We start from the raw sequence: 21,504 nt of genomic DNA, 5'->3' as shown, positions 1-21,504 counted from the left end.
ATGAATGGGGAGGCAGGGCACTCGCACGGCCGCGGCATGTGAGCCTTGGACCCCCACTGATCTATTAGATTTCACCCACCCAGTGGAAATTAGTAATTTTATCTATTTACTGGAATACCCCTTTAAGTCCTGAGGCTGAAAGCCCGACCTGTCCAAGAAGTCACTGGGATCACATCCACGCTATTACTTCCGTTTTACAATCAGAAATAACAGTAGTGCTGTATCATTCACGTGGCGTAAACCAACGGCGCCATGATGGGGTCTGTCAGCTTTACCGGAAGAAATAATGCAATGGAGGCTCCTAGTGATGTAACCAACGCAGAGAGGTTGTTACAATGTATCAGTGCAGACAATCCTCTGTGAGGTAACACATCAGCAGAACTCCCCTCCCTCCTGTCCTACAATGTATCAGTCAGAGTTTACCTTACAGAGGAGTGTGCAGATCAGATACAATTGTAACAAACCCTCAGAGGGTTTCAGCGCCTGGATGTAAAGCATGAATGTTCCTATTCACAGATATCAGAGATCTTGAAAATGGCAAAGAAGTGACACCGTTCAGTAGAGAGCTGCAGATTTCACTTTGCTGAGGCTTTATTTCCAGGAGGCTGTAGAAGGTGCGGAGAACAACTGCCGGCGTCTGCGTGTATACCAGGTTGTGCCGGCGTCTGCGTGTATGCCAGGTTGTGCCGGCGTCTGCGTGTATGCCAGGTTGTGCCGGCGTCTGCGTGTATGCCAGGTTGTGCCGGCGTCTGCGTGTATGCCAGGTTGTGCCGGCGTCCGCGTGTATGCCAGGTTGTGCCGGCGTCCGCGTGTATGCCAGGTTGTGCCGGCGTCCGCGTGTATGCCAGGTTGTGCCGGCGTCCGCGTGTATGCCAGGTTGTGCCGGCGTCCGCGTGTATGCCAGGTTGTGCCGCATAGTGATATATGTTGTAATATTAGGGCCCATTTACAAGGGGCGCAGATACCCGACAGATCGTCCCAGCGATGATCGGTCCTGTACTTTCACACATGAATGATCATCGCTCAGTGAATGAAGGCGGAGCGGGTCGGGGCTCATTTCCTACCTCCATTACACGGCTGATCCGTCATTCAATTTTCTGAATGCAGAAACTGAATAACGAAAGAGAAGCAAATGAATTCTCGCTCGCAGCATTTAGACTGAAAAACAATCGTTCAGATTCTGGCTGGATGGTGGGAATCTGAACCATTTATCGGTCCGTCTGAAAGGCCCGAGGCTCCTGTTTTCTGTGCATGTATAATGTGCGCTCCAAGATCTTCATTGTGAGACTTCAAGGAGATCGTATCAAGTGATCGCTGCCGCTCATATGAAGCACCGCGGCTGTTCCAGAAAGGCAGCAGTGGTGGTGGTACGGGTCGCTGGCGGGTACATATATATACATGTATACCACTCAGTCTAATATCAGCCACTTATGGTGTGACAGCAGCCTCATCTGTTTCAGGTTTCCTTGTACTTTATCCACCAAGGAGGATCCTTCCGCTGGCACTGATGATTCCACTCGCTGCTCACATGTGTCCCTGAGAAAGACAGAAAATAAGTCCAGTGTCCTAAGACCTGTGATGTCACACTACACTACTGCAGTCCTATGATGTCACATTACATTACTGCTGTCCTATGATGTCACATTACATTACTGCTGTCCTATGATGTCACTCTGCACTACTGGAGTCGAAGAGGTCACACTGCACTGCGGCAGTCCTATGTTGTCACACCGCGCTGCGGCTGTCCTAAGACGTCACACCGCACTGCGGCAGTCCTAAGACGTCCCAACGCACTGCGGCAGTCCTAAGACGTCCCACCGCACTGCGGCAGTCCTAAGACGTCACACCGCACTGCGGCAGTCCTAAGACGTCACACCGCACTGCGGCAGTCCTAAGACGTCACACCGCACTGCGGCAGTCCTATGACGTCACACCGCACTGCGGCAGTCCTATGTCGCCCGACCGCACTGCGGCAGTCCTATGACGCCCGACAGCACTGCGGCAGTCCTATGACGCCCGACCGCACTGCGGCAGTCCTATGACGTCCCACCGCACTGCGGCAGTCCTATGACGTCCCACCGCACTGCGGCAGTCCTATGACGTTCCACCGCACTGCGGCAGTCCTATGACGTCCCACCGCACTGCGGCAGTCCTATGACGTCCCACCGCACTGCGGCAGTCCTATGACGTCCCACCGCACTGCGGCAGTCCTATGACGTCCCACCCCACTGCGGCAGTCCTATGACGTCCCACCGCACTGCGGCAGTCCTATGACGTCCCACCGCACTGCGGCAGTCCTATGACGTCCCACCGCACTGCGGCAGTCCTATGACGTCCCACTGCACTGCGGCAGTCCTATGACGTCCCACTGCACTGCGGCAGTCCTATGACGTCCCACTGCACTGCGGCAGTCCTATGACGTCCCACTGCACTGCGGCAGTCCTATGATGTCCCACTGCACTGCGGCAGTCCTATGACGTCCCACTGCACTGCTGCTGTCCTATGACGTCACACTACACTGCGGCAGTTCTAAGACGTCACACTACACTGCGGCAGTTCTAAGACGTCACACTACACTGCGGCAGTCCTATGACGTCACACTACACTGCGGCAGTCCTATGACGTCACACTACACTGCGGCAGTTCTAAGTCGTCACACTACACTGCGGCAGTCCTATGACGTTACACTACACTGCGGCCGTCCTATGATGTCACACTACACTGCGGAAGTCCTATGACGTCACACTACACTGCTGCAGACCTATTGTCACAGTGTGCTGCTGTAGTCCTATAATGTCACACTGTCCTACGAAATTACATTGTGCGGCTGCTTTCCTATGATGCTAAACTGCACTGCTGCTCTCCTCCAATCCTTTGGATGTCACATTGTGCTGCTGCTGTTCTATGATGTCGAATTACACTACCGCTCTGCCTATGATGTCACACTGTGCTGCTGCTGTCCTCTGATATCACACTACACTACTGCTCTCCTATGATATCACACTACACTACTGCTCTCCTATGATATCACACTATACTACTGCTCTCCTATGATGTCCCATTGTGCTGCGGCTCTCTTATGATGTCACATTGTGTTGTTGCTGTGCTATGATGTCACACTGCACTGCTCTTCTCCAATGACGTCACATTGTGCTACTGCTATCATTCAATGTCACACTTTGCTGCTACTCCCTTAAGGTCCTTCCACATGTAGATTTCTGCAGCAGCAAATTCTGCTATATCTAAATTCTGATGTAGAAGTTCCGGCATAATTAAGCCATTTTCAATTCTGTATGAAAATCTACACATTAGACGTGCGGATTTTTCCACACCACAGCAAATTCTGCTGTAAAATGTGAAAGAACCCGTATGCTGTCCCACTGCAATGATGCTGCTCCTCTATGATGTCACACCGCAGGGCTGTTCTATGATGTCATGCACGATCAATTTAAACATACACAGTTCGCTCATCTCGTTCCCCTTTTCCTTAACCTCCCATCAGAGATCGCTCAGCACTGATGAAGATTGTGACCTATGACTGAACACTGAGTGTATATCTGCCTGTCTCACATGTTTAATGAGTAACTGCTGGGTGGCACATTCCTCCAGCAACGGGCACCGGGAGGCCTTGGGCCATCACACCTACAACAATTAATGGGCGTCATTAATAACCATCACTATCAACATTAATGCACTGCTTGTGGGAGAATATTGATTGTTGAGTATGTAAGAATATACGCAGAAGGAAATAACTGCATGAGGAGTAATGTGGGAATGTGTTTACTCTCATCATCCTCGACCAACTGCTACTAGCACACAGGGTCTTATAGTAGAATGTATACGCACTCCTGACCCCAGGTATACAGCTCATCTATATGTATAATCCTGTATTATACTCCAGAGCTGCACTCACTATTCTGCTGGTGGAGTCACTGTGTGCATACATTACTTATCCTGTACTGATCCTGAGGTACATCCTGTATTATACTCCAGAGCTGCACTCACTATTCTGCTGGTGGAGTCACTGTGTGCATACATTACTTATCCTGTACTGATCCTGAGGTACATCCTGTATTACACTCCAGAGCTGCACTCACTATTCTGCCACTGGTGGAGTCACTCTGTACCTACATTACTGATCATGTACTGATCCTGAGTTACATGCTGCATTATACTGCAGAGCTGCACTCACTGTTCTGCTGGTGGAGTCACTGTGTACATACATTACTTATCCTGTACTGCTCCTGAGTTACATCCTGTATTATACTCCAGAGCTGCACTCACTATTCTGTTGGTGGAGTCACTGTGCACATACATTATTTATCCTGTACTGATCCTGAGTTACATCCTACATTATACTCCAGAGCTGCACTCACTATTCTGCTGGTGGAGTCACTGTGTACATACATTACTTATCCTGTACGGATCCCGAGTTACATCCTGTATTATACCCCAGAGCTGTACTCACTATTCTGCTGGTGGAGTCACTGTGTACATATATTACTTATCCTGTACTGACCCTGAGTTACATCCTGTATTATACTCCAGAGCTGCACTCACTATTCTGCTGGTGGAGTCACTGTGTACATACATTACTTATCCTGTACGGATCCCGAGTTATATCCCGTATTACACTCCAGAGCTGCACTCACTATTCTGCTGGTGGGGTCACTGTGTACATACATTACTTATCCTGTACTGATCCTGAGTTACATGCTGTATTATACTCCAGAGCTGCACTCACTATTCTGCTGGTGGAGTCACTGTGTACATACATTACTTATCCTGTACTGCTCCTGACTCTCATCCTGTATTATACCCCAGAGGTGCACTCACTATTCTGCTGGTGGAGTCACTGTGTACATACATTACTTATCCTGTACTGATCCTGAGTTACATCCTGTATTATACTCCAGAGCTGCACTCACTATTCTGCTGGTAGAGTCACTGTGTACATACATTACTTATCATGTACTGACCCTGAGTTACATCCTGTATTATACTCCAGAGCTGCACTCACTATTCTGCTGGTAGAGTCACTGTGTACATACATTACTTATCCTGTACTGATCCTGAGTTACATCCTGTATTATACTCCAGAGCTGCACTCACTATTCTGCTGGTAGAGTCACTGTGTACATACATTACTTATCATGTACTGACCCTGAGTTACATCCTGTATTATACTCCAGAGCTGCACTCACTATTCTGCTGGTAGAGTCACTGTGTACATACATTACTTATCCTGTACTGATCCTGAGTTACATCCTGTATTATACTCTAGAGCTGCACTCACTATTCTGCTGGTAGAGTCACTGTGTACATACATTACTTATCCTGTACTGCTCCTGCGTTACATCCTGTATTGTACTGCAGAGTTGCACTCACTATTCTGCTGGTGGAGTCACTGTGTACATACATTACTTATCCTGTACTGATCCTGAGTTATATCCTGTATTATACTCCAGAGCTGCACTCACTATTCTGCTGGTGGAGTCACTGTGTACATACATTACTTATCCTGTACGGATCCCGAGTTATATCCTGTATTATACTCCAGAGCTGCACTCACTATTCTGCTGGTGGATTCACTGTGTACATACATTACTTATCATGTACTGACCCTGAGTTATATCCTGTATTATACTCCAGAGCTGCACTCACTGTTCTGCTGGTGGACTCACTGTGTACATACATTACTTATCATGTACTGACCCTGAGTTATATCCTGTATTATACTCCAGAGCTGCACTCACTATTCTGCTGGTGGATTCACTGTGTACATACATTACTTATCCTGTACTGATCCCGAGTTATATCCTGTATTATACTCCAGAGCTGCACTCACTGTTCTGCTGGTGGAGTCACTGTGTACATACATTACTTATTCTGTACTGCTCCTGACTCTCATCCTGTATTGTGCTCCAGAGCTGAACTCATTATTCTGTGTAGTACTCACCGTTTATCGTGTTCAGCGCTGCTCTGCAGTGCACTGAATTCAGCCCTCAGCATGTCCAAGGTCAGGCACACTTTTGAGTCAGCATCATCTCTGTCCCTGATGACAAACATAGAAAAAGGTGAATGTAGCAGTGATATTGGTGGATGTGTGGGGTGCGCTGGGTCCTGCCGCATTCTGACCTTTAGTCTGCAGAGTATCGGTTTTACTATCAGAGATCATAGCCTGATGCACGGACACTTACACTGCACCGCAGGCCACTCGTATATATAAGGGTGGCCGATACTCATCTGGGGTTAACACTCTGATACCGGGGGTGTGTCCTGGCTGATGGCGGAGTGAGTCGCGTTTAGAGCGAGCTCCCGCGCCCACTACCCGGTCGACAGCTCTGAGGCACCAAGCAGCGACCAGAAAGAACCCACAGACGCAGGAGAATGCAGAGGAGGCAGCCGCGAACCTCCGGACCCGCGACGAGTGGTAAAAAAGGCGCCCTGGAACGTTTTCTCGGTGCTCCGGTAGAAGCACCCGAAAAATCCAAGATGGCGCCCGCTCTCGCGAGAGCGGGAGCGCCAAAGCACGAAACCACAGTGCCGGCCCCGGCTTCTGCAGGAGACAAACAGCAGTGGCATGGCAAGCCCTCACCGGCTGGAAATAAGAGCGAACAGCTGGGAAGCAGAGAGAAGAAGCAGGAAGGCCAAAGGAGTGCATTGGAGTCAGAGGGGGAAGCTCCGCCGACCACCCCCCAGGCAGGGGAAGTGTGAGTAGTGCGGGCAGCAGCCCAAGCATCCCACACAGTGCACTCTCCCTCCTAGCCCCAGCCCACATGGAGGGGGAGAACCATAACCCACAAACATGGTCCCAGGCTCTGCAGACCCCACACTACAGGAACCACTCCAAAAAAGGGGTGCGAACCCCACCAGCTGCAGAGGGAGAGGAAGTGTGGAAAAGCCGTATTATGGCAATCCCCACACGGTCAGAGCTGGACAGTCTCTTCCAGAGGCTGGAAGCCTCCAATAAGCAAGTCATGGAACAAATGCACGCAGACATCATTCTCCGTAAGGCCAGAGAAAAAGGGGATCTGAACTACAAAGGCAAACCGATCATGCTTCTGCAGGACCTAGCTAGACATACCCTACGCTTAAGAGGGGCCCTAAGACCGATCCTAATAGCCCTGAAAAATCAAGGAATCCCATATAGATGGGGTTTCCCCTTTTCTCTAACGGCCAAGAAGGACGGGAAGACGGCCACGTTCCGTTCTTTAGGGGATTTACCAAACTTCTTAGGCACGTTGAACCTGCCAATGATAGCGCTGCCAGAGTGGCCTGAAACACCGACAGTAGTTGCGCCAACCGCCCAGGAACAGTGGCAAACCATCCCAGCAAGATCACGCCGAGAGAGGCGAACTCCAGCAGACGACGCCACCTGACTTAAGATCCTCAGACCTTATTGAAACAATCTCAACCATGGGAGCCACAAGAAGTGGCTGCTTCCTAGTTGACTCACTTTTCATACGTGCTATGGCTCAGCGTCTACAGCAGCAAAGCTCTTCTCCCTTTTACTTTATTTTGTGCCACCCTTTAAGTAACGGCCAAGGGGAAAGAGGGGACACGACGGGACCGGTGGCGGGGAGGAAGGAAGAACGAACAATGGACATGGGAGATTACGGGGCCCCCCCCCCTCCCCTCAGGATAACAACACGACAGCCTAAGCACCACCGAACCTCCCCAAACCAAGCCAGTGGAGCAAGAAGTTGTTTAGTTTTCGTTAAAATGGTGCAGCAGTTAGAGATGATGTTAAAGGCGTTGTCCCGCGGCAGCAAGTGGGTCTATACACTTCTGTATGGCCATATTAATGCACTTTGTAATGTACATTGTGCATTAATTATGAGCCATACAGAAGTTATCAAAAGTTTTATACTTACCTGCTCCGTTGCTGGCGTCCTCGTCTCCATGGTGCCGACTAATTTTCGGCCTCCGATGGCCAAATTAGCCGCGCTTGTGCAGTCCGGGTCTTCTGCTCTCTTCAATGTAGCCGCTCGTGCAGAATGCTGGCTCCGTGTAGCTCCGCCCCGTCACGTGCCGATTCCAGCCAATCAGGAGGCTGGAATCGGCAATGGACCGCACAGAAGAGCTGCGGTCCACGGAGGGAGCAGACCCCGGCGGCCATCTTCAGCAGGTGAGTATGAAGACGCCGGACCACCGGGATTCAGGTAAGCACTCCCCGGTTTGTTTTTTTAACCCCTGCATCGGGGTTGTCTCGCGCTGAACGGGGGGATGGGGGGGGTTAAAAAAAAAAAAAAAACCCGTTTCGGCGCGGGACAACCCCTTTAACAGTAACATTGGTGCCTCAAGAGTTAGCAAACAAGGCCTGGAGCCTATGCGGTACCATATAAAGGACAGGGTCTGCTATGGATACCGGGATATAAGGGCTTGAGAAACTTGGGACTGTCGCCCTTTGTGGAAAATATCATGGTGACCTGGATAGGCCCAGCCACAAAAACAAAACTAATAGCGAGACTGGGCCCCCGGACACCCCTGGTAGGTAACGCAGGTATCCCACTATTTTTCAAAGGCTCATCCCTCACAAAGATTATGACTGACATACGGCCAACAGAGATTCCTAGGGTGGGGGACATGCTGGTGGCGGGGGGACTTAGGCCTCTGAGGGAGGTGATTGGAGATCGGAGACCCCCGGCTGGAGCATGGTACCAGTACCTCCAATTAAGCCATTACATAAGATCCCTAGGGAGGCCTGAAGAGTTAAATATACCCTTGACACCATTCGAGAAGCAGTTTATCCATAATCCGATAAAAAAAAAACAATCTCAGAACTATACAACTTTTTGCTAGAAGAGGATACACGGGATAAAGGAAAGGACTTAGAAAGGGCATGGGAGCGAGAGCTGGGAGTCACGTACACAGAGGAGTCATGGAGGAAGGCCTATATACTGACTTTCAAAATAAACATCTTGAGCAAATTGCAAGAACTAAATTACAAGGTCATCACGAGATGGTACAGGACCCCGGAGAGACTGGCCAGATTTTGCCCCCAATGTCCGGATGTCTGCTGGAGATGCCTATCTGAGAAAGGTACCTTTCCTCACATATGGTGGGCTTGTGCACGGATAGGCCCTCTGTGGCGGGAGGTGGGGGCTCTCCATGCGTGGGTCAGTGGCAACCAAACACAATTAACCCCGGAGTTAGCACTATTATCCATGTTCCCCGGGTCGCTGACCCAGGCTAAAAGCTCACTATTAAGAGTCTTTATACTAGCAGCACGACAGGGGATTCCTAGAAAATGGAAATCCACAGATCCGCCCTCCCGGACAATGTGGCTAGAAGCATTAGATAATATCAGGCATCTAGAGGAGCTATACGCTAGAGATGAGATGAAACATAACAAATATCTGGCTGTTTGGTACACCTAGAATCAGTCCGAGACTCACAGGAAGTGGCCGCATGGGTGGCAAATGGAACTACCCCGCTTCCCCGACCGCGTCCACAACTGGTTGCCGCGGGCCCTCAGGAGTGAGAGCTGCCACCTAAACCAATTAAATTAACAGAAGTAGAACAGGTCGATCCCCCCCCCCCCCCTCTCCCTCCCTCGTCCTAACCCTCTCTCATCCTCACCTCCTTCCCCCTTCCCCCTCTTGCTTTTTTCTTTCTTCTTTCTTAGAGTGAAAATGCAGATTATGCAGACATGTTTTCCTCCAAACTCCTCTTTTCCTCCTCCAGAGCCTTTTGACCCCATCCACCTGACATTTCCATCCCTTCCTCCAGATCACTTTGCTTCTTTCTCTAGACTTCTCTGTCCTTTCCTCCAAACTGTTAGAAAACAGACACCTTTGTCCCCCTCAAGTCACCTCTGGCCCCCTCCAGACACCTCCATTACCATCCATCAAATCCCTCTGCTCCTTCCTGCAAACCCCTTTGTCCCCTCCTACAATCTTCTAGCCTTCTATGTCCCCCTAGGTCCTCTCCTCCAGACATCTCTGTCCTCTTTGACAAAATCTCTCTGTCCCTTGCTCCAGACCCCTCTGTCCTTTCCTTCAGACCCCTCTGTCTTGTCTTCCAGATCACTCTGTTCCTATCTCTAGATTCCTCTGCTCCCTCTTCCAGACTCCTCTGTCCTCCTCAGACTCCTCTGTCCCCTTTAGCCCCTATGACTACTGCCCATGTCATGGCAGAACAAAAGGATTGCTTTGATTGGCTGGTATTAGTCGACTGACACAACAGTTCACAAAGCCCGACCTAACTGTCATTATCAGTTGGATGCCAGGCAGGGGATGTAGGTTCTGGGTGATGTACAAGGGAAGATCTTAGCACGCATTGGTTTAACCCTTTACTGGCATCTTCCAGATGCCCTTATATGTCACTGTGTTTGGCTGTTGTCTCAGTCTCTGCAGCCAGTCCTCATGGTTCCTCTGGGCTGAGATACAAGTATGAGAGCTTGTTTACAGGCAGCGGAAGCTCGGCCCGTCATTTTTACTCTTTCCCATGAACACGTTAATGAAGCTTGCAGTCATTTCCTGCTTCTCAGTGACTTTCCGTGTAATTCTGAAATCCATCACTGGAGGTTCGGCCCCCCCGGCACATCACATGCGGCCCCTGGACTGGGGTTGTGGATCTGAACTTGGGGATAATAACTCTCAGCAACCTACTAGGATCCAAACTTAGCGCTGGGTCCCAACAAGACTATTGTACTCCTGTTGCCACCTACAGCAGCGTCTGCAGAGCGAGAGCCGCAGTGAATGGCGCACTTACCTTGGCACAATGTTTTCCTTATCCTGCACTGGTAAGCTGCTAAGAGCTGGAGGGGCGCTCACGGGGAGTAAATCCTCGCTGAATGGGTCACACCTGAGGGCATCAATAATAAAGTCTGGTTATTGTCTGGTGGTTGGTTATGGTAATTGGCTCCACGGGGCCAATGAGATGTCCCAGCTAATGCTTCCTCTGGTCAGACCCAAAACCGAGCTATTGGACTCTTACCTGCGGGGTTTGCAGCCATCGGACGTAGCGAGTGGCATGGACAGGGAGACGGCTGGGAACTTCTTCCAGCTCATGACTCCTCGGACAATCTCCTACAAATACAGGAGACATTAGAGACTTTGATGGTAAGTTATTCCCTGTACACTAAAAAAAAAAACACACCTCGCCAGCAAACACCTAAAAACATCAGACACCAACCTTTCTCGCTGCGCCTCCTTGCTGGGTCGTGTACTTGGGCAGCGGGCACAGGTGGTATTCCAGGTCTATCTCAGAGTACGGCAGAGGTCTTTTAAAGGCCAACAGTCCTGGAGCTGGATTCTAGAAGACAAGAAGAAGTTATTGACCCCTTCTCAATCCAGGACGTAAATGTATACCCTGGCTTAAAAGGGGTCCCCGCAAATGGATGTAAACCTACATCCTATGGATGGCGCGGGCTCAGTTGAACTTACACCATCAGTAACAGGAGCCGGCTGTGACAACTGGCCTCCCGATGCAACAGCGGGTATTGGTGAGAACACTGATCTCCGCTGTTACCCCCTTACATGCCGCGATGTTGATTGCATAATGTAATGTGATCACAGAGGGAAGGCGCTCCTTCTGTGATGTCATCGGCCCTCTGCCATGTAATTGTGGAAAGTCGATGAATTACCATTGCTTGTGATTGTTAGGAGAAGCAATAATGCATTGCAGTATAGAAGTATTGCAATGTATTATCACTGTGATCATAGCTATTGTAGGTTCAGGTCCCCTATAAAAAAACCTGTAAAAATACCCTGTGAAAATAGTAATAAACAAAGAAGCTAAAAAGTTTTTTGTGCATTTTCCTGCTCTTTGCTTAATTAATTAATTTTTTTTTTTTTTAAAAACCCACATATTTGGTATCATCGTAACTGAGCTGAAATGCTTTTTTTGTTCATTTCACCTTTCAAAAAAACGCAATAAAAGTGATAAAAAAAGGCCACATGTACCCCAAAATGGTACCAATAAAAAATGCAGCTTGTAACACAAAAATCAAGCCTGCAAAGAGCTCAATCCATTGAACAATAACGAAGTTATAGAACAGTGAATACAGCGATGCAAACAAAAAAAAAATTCAAAAAAGGGGTTTATTGTGCAAAAGTGAAAAAAAAGTATAAAAAAATTATATAATTTTGGTATTACTGTAATTATACCAACCTGCAGAAAAAGTTATGTCATTTAAGCTCCATGATTAACGCTGTAAAAAGAGACCCCAAAACAATGACAGAATTGATGTATTTTTTCTCTCTCCCCTCCAAAATAATTAATAGAAGTTCTACAATACTTTATATATACCCAAATATGGTGCCAATAAAAACTACGGCTCGCCACGCAAAGAACGAACCCTCACACGGCCATGCTGACAGGAGAATAGAAAAAGTTATGACTTTTGAAAAGCCGTAACATCCAGAGGTTGAATACTTACCCTGATCTAGTCCTGCTCACACAAGTGAGGATATGTTACAATGTATCAGTGCAGGTAATACAGCGGCAGCACAAATCACTGCCCCGTCCCGGGCGGATTACCTGCACCTACACCCCTTAGACCCGTGCTATGCAGTGTATACAGGATACAGCGGCGGTTTGGGGTCTGGATCTCGGTCATTGTCTCCTCATTCATAAACACAGCCCGCTTTCCGATGTTTGGACTGGGAGGATTAAAGTGATAAAGAAGATGAGGCTGGAAATAACTGCTGCTGTAATCCGGGGAGGACTAACTGGAAGAAAACCTCTGGGGAATCACAAAATGCACAAAGAAGCCGTCCAGGAAACATCCAGACCCGTGGAGAACGGGGAAAGTACGACCAGATTCGCCCAGAGACGCTCTAGAAGCAATGTCATCTCTTCCTATGTAATAATATAGAGAAGTGTCACCTCCCCCTATATAATAATACACAGAATTCTTATTTCTCTCTATATAATGATATACTGGAGCCCCCTCCTCCCTATAAAATACTATACAATGCTTGTCCCTTATATACTAATATGGTGCTCACCCCCTATATACTAATATAGAGGTGCGCACCTCCATAAATAATATACAGGTGCCCACCTCTTTCTTATGATAATATCCAGGTGCTAGCTCCTATATAATTATATACAGGCGCTCATCCCTATATAATAATATTCAGAAGCTCCCCTCTATATAACAGTATGCAAGAGCTCTCCCCATATAAAGATATACAGGTGCTCTCCCCCTATATAATAATATAGAGGTACTTACCTTGCATGTAATAATATGCAGGCACTCCCTCCTATATAACAATATACAGGCACTCGCCCCCTATGTAATAATATGCAGGCAAAACGGAAAAAGTGGTTTGGTACGGCGTTGCCAGAAGAGCATAGTGGGATTGTTCTCAGTGAGAGAAACCAAGAAATCTTGTAGATATGAGACCTTTTAATGACTAACAAAAATATACGATGTTATAGCGAGCTTTCGGATCTTCTATCGATCCTTCCTCAGGCATAATGGTCCGAAAGCTCGTTGTAACATCATGTATTTTTGTTAACCAGTAAAAGGTATTATATCTATAAGATTACTTGGTTTCTCTTACTGGGAACAATCACACATATGCAGGTATTCACCCACCCTGTATAATAATATATAGGCACTTGCCCTCCTATCTAATAATATACAGGTGTTTGTCCCATGTATAATAATAATAATAATAATACAGCCGCTCACCCCCCTATAAAGTAATATAGAGCTTCCCCTATATGATAATATACAGACACACATCCCCCATCCCCTTAAATAATGATATACAGCAGCTTTCCCTATAAAGTAATAATACAAGCACTCAGGGCCCTATATAATATAATACAGGAGCCTCTCCTATATAGTAATATTGAGGAGCTCGCCTACTGTAAGATAACATGCAGGAGTTTCCCGTATATAAAGATATACAGGCACTTTTCCCTCCAATAAAATAATATACAGATGCCCGCTCCCTATATAATAATATACAGGTGCTCTACTGCCAATATAATAATATACAGGCACTCGCCCTCTATACAATAATATTCAGGCGCTCGTCCCCTAAACAATAATGTACATGCGGTCACCCCATATATAGTAATATACAGGTATGTGCCCTCTATATAATAATATTCAGGTGCTTATCAACTGTATGATAATACACAGGGATTCCACCTATATAATAATATACAAGCACTCACCCCACAATATAGTAATATACAAGAGCCCCATCACTATATAATAATATTCAGGCGCTTGCCCCCCTATATAATAATATACAGGAACACCCTCCCTATATTATAATATTTAGGCGCTCGCCCCGCTATATAATAATATACAAGAGCCCCTCCCCTATATAATAATATATAGGTGCTCCCTCCTATATAATAATATACAGGCGCTTGCCCCAATATATAATATTATACAGGCGCCCCCTCCCTATATAATAATATACAGGCGATCGCCCCCTCATATAGGAATATATAAGAGACCCCCTCACTATATAGTAATATACAAGCACTCACCTCACTATATGATAATATACAGGAGCCACCTTCCTCCCTATATAATAATATTCAGGTGCTCACCCCACTCTATAATAATATACAGGAGCCCCCCCCGCCATCCCTATATATTAATATACAGGAGCCACCCCCATCCCTATATAATAATATTCAGGCGTTCACCCCCTATATACTAATATACAGGAGCCACCCCCATCCCTATATAATAATATTCAGGCGCTCACCCCCTATATACTAATATACAGGAGCCACCCCCATCCCTATATAATAATATTCAGGCGCTCACCCCCCTATATACTAATATACAGGAGCCACCCCCATCCCTATATAATAATATTCAGGTGCTCACCCCTCTATATACTAATATACAGGAGCCCCCTCCCTATATATTAATATACAGGCATTCACCCCCCTATATACTAATATACAGGAGCCACCCCCATCCCTATATAATAATATTCAGGCGCTCACCCCCTATATACTAATATACAGGAGCACCCTCCCTATATATTAATATACAGGCGCTCACCCCCCTATATACTAATATACAGGAGCCCCCTCCCTATATATTAATATACAGGCGCTCACCCCCCTATATACTAATATACAGGAGCCACCCCCATCCCTATATAATAATATTCAGGCGCTCACCCCCCTATATACTAATATACAGGAGCCCCCTCCCTATATATTAATATACAGGCGTTCACCCCAGGTTTCTGTAGCTCTGATTCGTTTCCCGACACTCATGTAAATGGATGATGTTTATTTGAAATAAAATAATCTTCCAGCATTAAGAGCGCGGGCGTATTACGGGTAATGAGAGGAATCAGCGGGTCGTGAGCGTCATCACTTTCTTAGGAGGATTCTGTTGAAGTGAATTTAGATCTTTTTAAAGGAGAACTCCACCTCATAGCCGATCCCAGTGATCTCCACCCCCACTCAGGTCCGGGGCTGCTGACATGTCATGGGGTGCTGTACTCACAAACACGTGCATTGGATGGAAATCCGGGGGCATCAGCAAATTCTTTGGGGGTCTTAGTAACGGTGTCTGACTTCCTGCACGCTCCTCTTCTAGTTCTCCCTGGGAGCGAATGCTCAATGCCTGGCTGAGGCCTGAACCACTGATATCCGGCTGCAGGGTCAACTCTGGCAGCAGCTCATTCTACAGGCAGAGAGGAAACAGTGAAACATCAACTTAGATCATGTCCCACCATAGCCAGAGACTACAACTCCCAGGGTTCCAGGGGTTACCTAGTGAGGACAGATCTGAAGCCAAGGGGTTAAAATGTTAACAACGAGCATTACCTCAGCTCCCTTCCTCAGGGGTCTCGCTAAATGTTGACTTTGGTACATGGAGGACGCCCCATGACTTCTTACTGGCTGATAGGCCATCAATCTGAAGTGTTGGGGAACCTGAGAAAACATCAACTGATTCTTAGATTCCAGTACATAAAAAAGAGCAGTGTGCACAGGGCAGTGTAAGCCAGGAGGTGTGCAGTGTGCACAATGCAGTGTAAGCCAGGAGGAGTGCAGTGTAAGCCAGGAGGAGTGCAATGTGTACAGTGCAGTATAAGCCAGGAGGGATGCAGTGTGTACGGTGCAATGTCGGTCAGGAGGAGTGCAGTGTGCACAGTGCAGTGTAAGCCAGGAGGTGTGCAATATGTACAGTGCAGTATAAGCCAGGAGGGATGCAGTGTGTACGGTGCAATGTCGGCCAGGAGGAGTGCACTGTGTACAGTATAAGCAATGAGGAATGCAGTGAGTACAGTGCATTGTAAGACCGGAGGAGTGCACTGTGTACAGCACAGTGTAGCCTGGCGGTGGTGCTGTGTGTACAGTGCAGGTCAAAAGGGATGCAGTGTGTACAGTGCAGTACTAGTCAGGAGGGGTGCAGTGTGTACAGTGCAGTGTAGGTCAGGAGGAGCGCACTGTGTACAGTGCAGTGTAGTCAGGTGGTGGTGCTGCGTGCATAGTATAGTGTAGAAGGGGTGCAGTGCGTACAGTGCAGTACTAGTCAGGAGGGGTGCAGTGTGTATAGTGAAATACTAGTCAGGAGGGGTGCAGTGTGCACTGTGTAGTGTAAGCCAGGAGGAGTGCAGTCTGTACAGTGCAGTGAAAGCCAGGAGGGAGTGCAGTGTGTACAATGCAGTGCAGGTTAGAAGGGGTGCAGTGTATACAGTGCAGGCCGGGAAGGGTGCAGTGTGTACAGTGCAGTGTAGGTCAGGAGGGCAGCAGCGTGCACAGTGCAGTGCAGGTTATGAGGGGTGGAGCGTGTACAGTACAATGCACAGTATGTACAGTGCAGTGAGGTCAGCACGGGTGCAGTGTAGGTCAGGAGGAGTGCAGTGTGTGCAGTGCAGTGTAGGTCAGTAGGGGTGCAGTGTATATAGCGCAGTTCAGGAAGGGTGCGGTGTGCACAGTGCATTGTAGGTCAGGAGGGGCGCAGCGTGTACAGTGCAGTGGAGGTCAGGAGGCGTGCAGCATGTACAGTGCAGTGTACATAAGCGTGGAGCAATGTAGGTCAGGAGGGGTGCAGTGTGTACAATGCAATTCTAGTCAGGAGGGGTGCAGTGTGTATAGTGCAGTACTAGTCTGGAGGGATACAGTGTGCACAGTGCAGTACCAGCCAGGAAGGGTGCAGTGTGTACAGTGCAGTATTTGTCTGAAGAGGTACAGTGTATACAGTGCAGGTCAGGAGGGATGCAGTGTAGGTCAGGAGGGGCGCAGCAAGTACACTGCAGTGTAGATAGGCGTGGTGCAGTGTAGGTCAGGAGGGGTGCAGTGTGTACAGTGCAATACTAGTCAGGAGGGGTGCAGTGTGTACAGTGCATTACTAGTCAGGAGGGGTGCAGTGTGTACAGTGCAGTACTAGTCAGGAGGGGTGCAGTGTGTACAGTGCAGTACTAGTCAGGAGGGGTGTCGTGTGTACAGTGCAGTACTAGTCTGGAGGGGTACAGTGTATACAGCGCAGGTCAGGAGGGGCGCAGCATGTACAGTGCAGTGTAGTCAGCAGGGGTACAGTGTAGGTAAGAAGGGGTGCAGTGTAGGTCAGGAGAGGTGCAGCATGTACAGTGAAGTGTAGGTCAGCAGGAGAGCACTGTGTACACGATTCTGATTACAGAAATTACCTTTAAGTCCTGAAAGGAGAGTGTCTGCCGGAGCTGAGCGGCTGCAGGTTTGGGAGGAAGAGACACGAGATCTTCCACCATCTGCGGACCAGCAGAAAAAGAGATGACAATCTTTAGGCTGAGTGCACATGTTGCATCCGCGCAGTAGCCGAGACAGCGCGGATGTGCCATGCGGTGTGCTTTTCAAACTGAGTGCAGCTAAAGGCAGCGTGCCTGTAAATGGCCGCCTGGCATTATGGGTATCGTCATATAAAGAGATTAAGAAAGTATCCCATCAGCTGATTGATACTGGACATCTGGGGGGACACGTTCTCAATCTCCTTATATGACAGGTATTAGCTGGACTCCGTTTGATGCTGGCCTGCGTGTCGGTGCCGTCTGGGTTCACACCGACTTTCTGCACGGAAATTCCGCCTGCAATTTTAATCCCGAGATTAAGCAGCAGAGTGATGAGATTTGCCAAAATCTCGTCCACACACTGCGGAGAAGCCGTTGCCGCCACGCCGTGCCGAAACTGACAATTTTATCGCTGTCTCTGCTGCGGCCATCTCTCCTTTCTATGGGGAGAGACAGCCGCAGCGGACAAGAGGTGGCAAAGACGCTTCAAAACTGGCACTGACCGGCGCGAGTTTTCAAGCTGCATTTCTGCCGCAGAGATCTCACGGGATTTCCCGCTGCGGTCCCGCTGCGGTCATTCTGTGGGATTTACGCCAGTGGGAGCCCAGCCTAAAGGAAAACTTGTATGCTCAGCATCTCACACTTTTCACCTGCAGCTAAGATCAGTCATCATGTGCCTCCTCTCCTCCCCTCTAAAGACTGCTACCCTACCCCAGAGATAAGCCACCCCAGAAATGTCCACAGCCCCTTATCCCCTCTCTATGTGTGGCAACAAGGTCGGCCCCACACAGGAAAGATGGCCGACCTTATATGAACTGGTCTGTACTCACCGAGCCGTCCGGATCAGCGGGGTAAGGAGGGAACTCATAAAACAGAACTTGCTGGGCGGATAACGGGGCGACTTCCTGGTCACTGCTCTCTGTACAGGGTTAGAGGCACATTATAAATACATTTGGCCTTCACACGTCCATTAACCCCCGGCCGTCCAGTACCATTCTTACCACATGTAGCGCCACCTTCTTGCTCTGATCGTAGGCGCTGCAGTAACTTCGTCAAGGATCTCAGCCGGCCGTTCACTCTGCCTCGAATGAGAACCTGCAGGACGCAGACAAGAAGGTGAACCCAGGACTAGCGCTGCCTGTACGTGTCCTGGTGTCTGGGGGGAACCATCCTCACCTTGCGGGCCGCCTGCTGGAAGCGCCTCAGGGCCCGCTGTCTGTTAGCCCAAAGGTCGTTCAGATAGAGGTCAAACTGCGGCTGCATCGGAGGACACTGGACGGGACACAAAGGGTTAATAATACAGTTGTCATCAGTATTACATGTTTCTGTGGTTAGAGCGCTGCTTACCTCTCCCACGCTGCGCAGCACCCGGCGACAACCTACAAGCACGGCCTCCCTGCTGTACTCAGCGGCGAGGTCAGGGCGGCCTCTCATGATCTGCGGAGCAAAGAATGATGGGGGTTGTGGTATGAAGCTGAAGAATTAGACAGACACAAGTCACGCAAGGCAAACCTCTATATGCAGGGGCCCCTAACAAGGGGGTTGGTTAGTACATACAGGGGCCCCTGACAGGAGGTGCAGTGAGTACATACAGGGGCCCCTAACTGGAGGTGCAGTGAGTACATACAGGGGCCCCTAACTGGAGGTGCAGTGAGTACATACAGGGGCCCCTAACTGGAGGTGCAGTGAGTACATACAGGGGCCCCTAACTGGAGGTGCAATGAGTACATACAGGGGCCCCTAACTGGAGGTGCAATGAGTACATACAGGGGCCCCTAACTGGAGGTGCAATGAGTACATACAGGGGCCCCTAACTGGAGGTGCAGTGAGTATATACAGGTGCCCCTAACTGGAGGTGCAGTGAGTATATACAGGGGCCCCTAACTGGAGGTGCAGTGAGTACATACAGGGGCCCCTAACTGGAGGTGCAGTGAGTACATACAGGGGCCCCTAACTGGAGTTGCAGTGAGTACATACAGGGGCCTCTAACTGGAGGTGCAGTGAGTACATACAGAGGCCCCTAACTGGAGGTGCAGTGAGTACATACAGAGGCCCCTAACTGGAGGTGCAGTGAGTACATACAGAGGCCCCTAACTGGAGGTGCAGTGAGTACATACAGGGGCCCCTGACAGGAGGTGCAATGAGTACATACAGGGGCCCCTAACTGGAGGTGCAGTGAGTACATACAGGGGCCCCTAACTGGAGGTGCAGTGAGTACATACAGGGGCCCCTAACTGGAGGTGCAGTGAGTACATACAGGGGCCCCTAACTGGAGGTGCAATGAGTACATACAGGGGCCCCTAACTGGAGGTGCAATGAGTACATACAGGGGCCCCTAACTGGAGGTGCAGTGAGTATATACAGGTGCCCCTAACTGGAGGTGCAGTGAGTATATACAGGGGCCCCTAACTGGAGGTGCAGTGAGTACATACAGGGGCCCCTAACTGGAGGTGCAGTGAGTACATACAGGGGCCCCTAACTGGAGTTGCAGTGAGTACATACAGGGGCCTCTAACTGGAGGTGCAGTGAGTACATACAGAGGCCCCTAACTGGAGGTGCAGTGAGTACATACAGAGGCCCCTAACTGGAGGTGCAGTGAGTACATACAGAGGCCCCTAACTGGAGGTGCAGTGAGTACATACAGGGGCCCCTAACTGGAGTTGCAGTGAGTACATACAGAGGCCCCTAACTGGAGGTGCAGTGAGTACATACAGAGGCCCCTAACTGGAGGTGCAGTGAGTACATACAGAGGCCCCTAACTGGAGGTGCAGTGAGTACATACAGGGGCCCCTAACTGGAGTTGCAGTGAGTACATACAGGGGCCCCTAACTGGAGTTGCAGTGAGTACATACAGAGGCCCCTAACTGGAGGTGCAGTGAGTACATACAGAGGCCCCTAACTGGAGGTGCAGTGAGTACATACAGAGGCCCCTAACTGGAGGTGCAGTGAGTATATACAGAGGCCCCTAACTGGAGGTGCAGTGAGTATATACAGAGGCCCCTAACTGGAGGTGCAGTGAGTATATACAGAGGCCCCTAACTGGAGGTGCAGTGAGTATATACAGGGGCACTGACAGGAGGTGATTAGTACATACAGGAACCCCTGACAGGAGGTGATTAGTACATACAGGGACCCCTGACAGGAGGTGATTAGTACATACAGGGACCCCTGACAGCAGAAGGAAGTTCGCCATATGCTTTCTACACCTGGAGATAGTAATAAGCGGGGGCATCTACCAGGTGTAATTGAGACTCGTACCCCATAGCGGATCCATACAGTCTATGTTGTGACGGCTCCACATTTCCTGCCACTGCGCTCATATAAACTACAACCCCAATTGCAAAAAAGTTATGATGTGTTGTAAAATCTAAATAATGCAACAGAACACATCAGAGGGTGAGGGGAGGCAGTCTTCCATTTAATTTTTTTTTATTACTTTTTTTTTAGAAATTGATGGCAGCAACACATCTCACAAAAATTGGGGCGGGGCCGTGTCTACCATTGTGTAGCATCTCCTCTTCTGGGAAGTGAGGAGACCAACTGCTGGAGAGGAATGTTGTCCCATTCTTGTCTGATGGAAGATTCTAGCTGCTCCACAGTCCTGGTCGTCTTTGCTGAATTTTTAATTCATAATATGCTAATTGTTTCCTATTGGTGGACGGTCCGGACTGCAGGCGGCCGCTTCACCCCGGACTCTTCTTCTGGAAGCCGTGCTGTTGTGATGGATGTAGTATGTGGCTTAGCGTTGTGTTGGTGAAATATACAAGACCTTCCCTGGCAGAGACGT

At 48.9% G+C, this 21,504-nt stretch overlaps 1 protein-coding gene across 3 annotated transcripts in view; it reads right to left on the bottom strand.

Moving 5' to 3' along the window:
• Window positions 1-554: 554 nt before the first annotated feature.
• CFAP221 (cilia and flagella associated protein 221) overlaps window positions 555-21,504 on the bottom strand; it is a 52,418-nt gene continuing 31,468 nt past the window's right edge. For all 3 annotated transcript variants that reach the window (XM_066575266.1, XM_066575267.1, XM_066575268.1), the window contains 12 exons: window positions 19,065-19,154; window positions 18,894-18,989; window positions 18,719-18,812; window positions 18,548-18,636; window positions 17,601-17,681; window positions 15,778-15,885; window positions 15,455-15,634; window positions 11,143-11,262; window positions 10,945-11,036; window positions 10,720-10,812; window positions 5,960-6,055; window positions 555-1,536 (listed from right to left, as the gene is read on the bottom strand). In XM_066575266.1, coding sequence (XP_066431363.1) covers window positions 1,410-1,536; window positions 5,960-6,055; window positions 10,720-10,812; window positions 10,945-11,036; window positions 11,143-11,262; window positions 15,455-15,634; window positions 15,778-15,885; window positions 17,601-17,681; window positions 18,548-18,636; window positions 18,719-18,812; window positions 18,894-18,989; window positions 19,065-19,154 — 1,266 coding nt within the window. In that variant the 3' untranslated portion in view covers window positions 555-1,409. The remainder of the gene's footprint in view (window positions 1,537-5,959; window positions 6,056-10,719; window positions 10,813-10,944; window positions 11,037-11,142; window positions 11,263-15,454; window positions 15,635-15,777; window positions 15,886-17,600; window positions 17,682-18,547; window positions 18,637-18,718; window positions 18,813-18,893; window positions 18,990-19,064; window positions 19,155-21,504) is intronic.

The sequence above is a fragment of the Eleutherodactylus coqui genome, chromosome 8 (genome assembly GCF_035609145.1).
Source record: "Eleutherodactylus coqui strain aEleCoq1 chromosome 8, aEleCoq1.hap1, whole genome shotgun sequence".
Lineage (NCBI taxonomy): Eukaryota > Metazoa > Chordata > Amphibia > Anura > Eleutherodactylidae > Eleutherodactylus > Eleutherodactylus coqui.
The sequence above is the reverse complement of the archived record's forward strand: the minus strand, read 5'-3'. Positions and strand labels throughout refer to the sequence as shown.